General features: G+C 41.0%; 1 protein-coding gene across 1 annotated transcript; it reads left to right on the forward strand.

Moving 5' to 3' along the window:
* Window positions 1-5457: 5457 nt before the first annotated feature.
* On the forward strand, window positions 5458-6480 carry LOC104460854 (muscle-related coiled-coil protein-like; the record flags this gene model as incomplete). The annotated part of the gene is made up of 2 exons (XM_010074765.1): window positions 5458-5546; window positions 5803-6480. Coding segments are annotated over 2 exons (767 nt in total), but the record flags the coding sequence as incomplete, so codon positions are not given.
* Between the last annotated feature and the right edge of the window lie 264 nt (window positions 6481-6744).

Consider the following 6744-nt stretch of genomic DNA (forward strand, 5'->3'; position numbering starts at 1 on the left):
ATAATTTAATAATTTATTTGATCATTCTGTTTTTCTGTTATTGTTTTTTGTATTTTAAAAATGTTTGTTCTGCTAATGTTTTAATTGAAATTAGATAATAGTTGAGAGATGACAGGTGCCTTTATTAAAGCTTGTTAGAATTACATTTTGAAGCTATTTGAAAAGAGAATGCAAAACTGGTTATATTTACACATAATGTATTTTATTTTTTTCTGCTTGCCAACTCTAGAAGCACAGTCTGGGCTTTGAAATAGCAACCCAGAATACATGTGCAGAGAACCATGAAAGGACAAGGGGGAGCAAAGATCCTGAACTGGCCACACCCATTAAAATGCCCTTATATCCCATTATTTTTAATTTTAAAATGACACTACAAGAAAATTATTTCTGAAATAATCATTAAAACTATTAATGTACTTAAAGCCCAAGTATTGTTGTACAGCCACACTCCATCACTGCTTTGTCTAGCAAATCCAACAGACTCTAAACACACCTTTTCTTAATGAAAATAATACTACTGCTTCTATTAATTATTGATCCCACCTGTGCTTACAAAGATAAAGTGTGGAGATTTAGTTAACAAGTTTGTGAGGGAAATTTTTTAATAACGCTTTTTCCTTTCCACAGTCTTACTGACCTCACTGAAGGCATGATGTTCCTCTTCCAGGAGCCCCTTTGGCTTATGTGCTCCTTAGTTCAGCGATGAGAGAGAAAGGTGCTATTAGAGCTGACCTGATCTTTGCCAGGACACAGCTGCAGCAAAGTACCCAAGACATCGCTAAACAATTTAACAATTTGCTCTGCCAGAGCAGAGATGAGAAGAGCCTGACGGTGCAGGCAGGGTTATTAGGTAGGCACATTTGGTTATTAGGTAGGCACATTTTAAGACAGTCTCTTTTCCCCTACATTTTTCAATTATGTGAGCTTTGCCACCTGGAGTGTCTTGTAACACTGACTGGGACATTGCCACATTTAAAGATTATTTACCTACTATTTTTAAGGTTTCTATGAGGTGAAAAAGAGCCAGCAGCATGCACTTTGCATGGTCTAAGGATCATGTGCATTAGCCTTCCTTCATAAATGTCTTCTTGTATCCTGTGTGATCCCTTCCTTGAGATCAGGAGACACCAGCAGTGCCTGCAAACTGGTCAGCACCTTCATGCATAGGTGCAGAGCAGCCAGAATTTTGTCAGCCAATAAAAATTTTGCAGAGCAGAAGTGGTGTGGGAAGGACACAGACTATGTCCTATTGTCATGGTTTCAGCTGGGATAGAGTTAACTTTCTTCATTGTAGCCAGTGTGAGGCTGTGTTTTGGATTTGTTCCGAGGAGAAGGCTGATAAGACAATGATGTTTATAGTCGCTGCCAGGACAGTCAAGGACTTTTCAGCTTCTCTGCTGTGCCAGTGTCTGCAGGTGCAGGAGAAGCTGGGAGGAAGCACAGCCCCAATTACTGGCCTAGGATTTGACCTTAGGTTTAGGACTGAGACCCAAATTGGCCAATGGTCTATTCCATACCATGTACGTCATGTCCAGTATATAGGTAAGGCTCTGTCCAGAAGTATGCTCTCTCACTCTGGGTTGTCTCCCTTCGGGTTGCCCCCCTGTCAGGATTATCTTGGTCTCTCGGACACTCAGGCTCTTATCTCCATTCCAGGATTGCAGTTTCGGGACTCTCCCTGCTCCGGGATTGTTAACCAGGAACAGGCTGAGCCTTGGTCATTGGGTAGTGAGCAGTATCACTGTGTATCACTTATTTGTATATATTACTATTATTATCATAATTATTTTCAATATTATTGTAGTTTAGTTATTAAATTGTTCTTAACCCACGAGTCTCTTTTCCCTTTACCCCTTTAATTCTCTCCCCATCCCCAGAAAGGCGGGGAGGGTGAGTGAGCGGTTGTTGTGGTGTTTGGTTCCCAGCCAGAATCAAAACTACAACACCATTCAAAAATTTTCTAATTGTGAATTAAAATGAAATAGGAGCAGAGGGCGAAAATGGCAATGATACAGTCAGGTTTTCTTGGGAACCCAGTGTCAGAAACATCTGGATATCAATATTCACTATCCCTGGAGCCATCTATTTAAATCAGTGCCATGCTGGCCTTCTTCACCAAAGCTGAGGTTTACTCTGTATTCAGGCAAGCCCTTAAAATCTCGGGCTTCTTTGGCTAGGCATATTTGAGATGTTAAATACTGAAAAACTAGGAAACGCAGAAGTTCAGGTTTAAAATGCTTTCTTAGCAAATTTACTGTGCCAGGGGCATCACCAGACACTCCCGAATTGAACGATAGTTCAGTTACAATGTTATTGCTTTAGTTAAAGTTGTTTCCTAAGCAGTGGAGCTAACTAACCTCACAGTCCTGTGGCCTCTGGATTTGTCTCCCTGCCCGGCTGAACTGCAAAGGTCTCCAGGCTTTCCCCTTATCACTGCAACCAATACCTTCAGACCTTTCTCCTTCCAGACCTCATTTATTTCCAAAACATTTCCAGTTTCAACAACGCAACATCTAATCTGACTTCTTTCTCCCCTCTCACCTCCTGCACCCATTCATAACGGTTCCCCCCTCTTCTCAGCACCCCAGTCACCTGCCACAAACATTGGGTCCAGATCTACAAGGAAGGCACCTGAGCCACTGGGGTGTTTGCTCAGGACAGAGGTCAGCTGGGAGGACAGATGGAATGACTCACAACACAGCCGGCTCCCCAGCAGAGAGCTTATTTCTTCATGTCCGAGCTCAGCTCCCTTCCCAAATTGGTGGAAAATGCCCAAATGTTTCTGTATTAGTGGAGAGGCCATGTAAGGGTGAGGAGGTGGGAGCTGCATAATGTGACTGTATATGCTACACTTTTTGTACAAAACCAAGACAACTTCCAAATCAACCACTTACATGACTGATTTCTCATTTTTTTTCTTGCAGGAGGAGAAGAAAAAAAAAAATTAGTTTTGTTTTGAAAGGTTCAGGTCTATTTTCAGTGTGTTGTGGGGTGGACTAACTTTTCAGATTATGGCCAATGAGCATACCGGGACCAGTGTAAGCACCCTCTGCAGTGTTTGTGCTCTCCAGGGGCTCCATCTAGGAGGATGGATGAAAGGCAAAGGGAATGATCTGCTTCCACAGATTTGTTTCATGGTTTCTGGTTCTGCCGTGTGCATGTCTTTGTTTGTTGCCAGTAGGCGGGGCAAGCAGCGTACATGTCCTTTGTATTAAGCAATAGACAGACCATATGACTGCACTCCTCTTTCCTCATGAAATCAGGTTAAAAATACCTGACTGGGATAATCTTTTCTGTCAAATAATCTTCTGTCTTCATTTTATTTGAGCACTTGCAAATTTAGCTTGAAGATACTCCTTTACCTCCCATGAGGTGGTGGTGGCAGATATGGATCCTTCCTAGCAAAATGCTTAAGTAGAATTTTAACTAAAAGCTTGCAATTAGCATCATGAGTTGCTCAGCTCCTCACTCCCCTCTAAGACTGGGCTGCTCAGCTCTGCTATTTCCAGTCCCATCTGCTTTCAAGCCAAGAAGAAAGTTGTCACCCAGTTGAGGGCTCTGTCCCGTGCAACTGAAATCAGTAGGTGTTTTGTCTTTGCTTTTAGGAAGTCTATAAATGAGCTGGTAGCTCTATGCTTTGACCCCATCAATTTCCCACCTGGTGCTAAAACTTATCATTCCTGTTCTAGGAAGGATGAGCTCCTACTTTCTCTCTACCTGGCTGATATTTAGTGATATGAAGAATTGGGGAGGGGCAGGAGAGAGAAAGGAAGCAGATGAGAAAGCTCTTCTGCTGAGAGTAAATAATTTCATTTTTATTATGAAACCCTCCTAACATGCCAGAGGGTTTCAGTAATGCTTTCCACTTTGGTGACATCTTCCATCCAGAAATCTTGAGAGGAGGTAGAAACTCACACCGATTTTTAGCCTTGCTACATTTGATTCTGACAGATGTGTGCAGAAACCAATGAAAAAGAGAAAATCAGAGATTTGGCAAAGATCATTCTCAGAGTCTGTAACAGAATGAAAAGTGTTCCTCTGAACCTGCAGCTCTAGTTTCTGTGTCTTGTCTAGAAGGCCTTCATCTCACACGTTATTGTTCATAAGTCTTAATTCTAACACATGCATATGAAAGTTCAAGGGCTCTCTCCTTTAGGTAATAGACTATAAAGCTAAATACAATAAAAATCTGGCAAACAACAGACAAAAAGTACAGAAAAATTTGTTCTTCTTCCAAAGGAAGACAGCTTAAATATTGCAGAGAAAATATTCTGCCTTCTCTCTTTTTAAAAAGTAATCTTCATATGAAGAGCATACCCTATTCACCATATTGTATTCATGTATGTAGTGAAATTTCAGAACAGTCATTCTGGAAACATTTTTGTTACCATTTCAGCAGAAGGAGTGGGCTGTAATTTACAAACTTTGAGGAATTATTTTCCAGCTGTGTTTTAGTTCATTTTCAGAAAAGAAGGGATTATGTTTATATATAGAAGTCTTTATATAATTAATGTTAATTTGCACATGTTAATGAAGATGATTATTCGCAGAGCATTGTAGTTTTGAAAAAAAACAGATGAGTTGAATATAATTCATCCCTATTTTTTTAAGCATTAACAATTGTTTTACTTGAGGGTTTTTAATGAAGCCAAGGCATGATAACAGATTCTTAAGTGGGCTTTAGCTGCCAAATAGCTTACTGTATTTTATTTTACATATTGGTAGCACTCAGTAAAATAACATTAAACATGACTTGCTACTAATAAGTCACTGTGAAAAATGACAAACGTCTTTTTGGCTGGAAATTAGTTCACAGCAAAATATTCAGTAAGACTGACCCATCGTTCACGGGTTCACAGCTTCTAATATCTCTCCTATTTTCTGCATTAAGATAATGATACCTTCTCCTCTTGGGAGAAGAGCATATACACATGCACATAAATACCTAGTAGGAGAAGGGGCTGGCATTGTCCATTTCATACACCACCTGCAAGTTACAAGTTTTCTACTCTGCATACAGTAGTACTTCTAGACAGTAGTGACTCATGTAGTGACCACATGCTTGTAGAGGTCACCAAACTCACCACAGGAGATAGAGGTGCTTGCGTGGGGGCATTCATATTTTCCTAGACGGAACAAATCAAGTTCACCTCAGCAACAGTGCAAGTGCTGAGTGAACTGTACAGAACTGGGTTTACTGGATAACATCTCATTCCTTTACTGACTTTGTCCTCTTGTGGAGCCAGCACATATAAGTTAGTATGTTGAGATTCATCCCCTTCTGGGTAGCGACAGAAATGTTTGCTAAGTTTCAGTTAGTAAAAAATGTGCAATTGTCTTGGTGACAGTAAAGGACTGAAGCTACTGGTGTCATTGAGGCACTCATTTGAAGAGCGTACAGCTGGCACAAGGACCAGTGTCTATTTTGTCTGCAGGATGTCTGCTTTTATTGTTGAGGAATAAGGGACACAGGTTCAGTCTCTGAGAAGCAGATCAGCTTCAAAAAAACCCATGAACTAGGCAAATCTGCTCTGAAAACCATTAGAGTCACTAAATATTGGACCATGGCATTCAGTAGTTTCGGGTAGAACCACACTGACAAGAAATCTTTAATCAGGTATGATGTCTTTACAGAACTTGGCAAAGGTTTCTTCTGCCATTTGTGTTCTGCATAGATCACATACGATGGTACAAGCCTACCTTACTTTGTTACAATATTGTATTTCAGTTAGCATCAATTAGCTGCAAGCCAACAAACAAAATGCTTGATTCACCATCCTTTTAAAACACACTTGCTGGAAGATGACTCTGTGCTTTCATTCACAGGAGGAAACTGAGTGTCCTTCATCTCTCTCTGTTATCAAAGAGATGACAGCAGGTGAAGCTCTACAGGATGATTTCTTCCCACCTGATGATCTGTCTTCTGATGAAGAATATTATATCGAAGAAAGCAGAGCAAGCCAGTTCAAGAAATCAGGCATGAGGCGCATAGATGATATCAAAAAGGCATTTTCAAGGGAAAATATCCAAAAGACAAGACAAAATTTTGGCAAGAAGGTAAACAGGCTTCGAACTAGAATAGTGACCCCTGAGAGAAGAGAGAGGATCAGGCAGTCAGGACTGAGACTGAAACAATCTGGGATAAGGATCAAGAAAACCATTTCACAAGCTGCTCCAACGAAGGAGACGTTCAAGATCCATAAAAAAAATAAAGAACGAACAGGAGCCGAAGGTCAGGAGGGGATCCAGGAAGCCGGTGCGCACATCGCCTCTGAGCTCGCAACCACAGAGCCCTTCACTGAAGAAATCTCTTACACAGAAGTGATCACTAAGGTAAAGAAAGACAAGAATAGTGCAACAAAAGGTGCTTCCCAATCAACTGACAAAGGAGTGACAATCCCAGAAGTGGTTCTTAAGCAGGAAGGAAAGGAAGGAGGAGATGATGATGTCCCTTTGCTGGACTTAAAGCAATCAGCATAAGGAATCAGTCAGCAAACACACATACTGTCCTTACTGAACAAGAGATAACACAATATGAATTCACTCCGCTTTAGAAAAATGTGTGAATTTGTGTTCTATCACAAAACATGTGTCTGTGGTGTTCTATCATTTAAACGAGTGTCTGTAGTGTTGTCTTCCTGACAAAAGCCAAGCCATGCAAAATGAGTGAAGGGGCTTCCCTCCCCCCGCCCCCCGCCTCACAGTGTGCCAACAGCCATCATTAACCCAAATGGAACTCACATG

Source organism: Pterocles gutturalis, unplaced genomic scaffold (assembly GCF_000699245.1).
Source record: "Pterocles gutturalis isolate BGI_N339 unplaced genomic scaffold, ASM69924v1 scaffold40557, whole genome shotgun sequence".
In the NCBI taxonomy this organism is placed as follows: Eukaryota; Metazoa; Chordata; class Aves; order Pterocliformes; family Pteroclidae; genus Pterocles; species Pterocles gutturalis.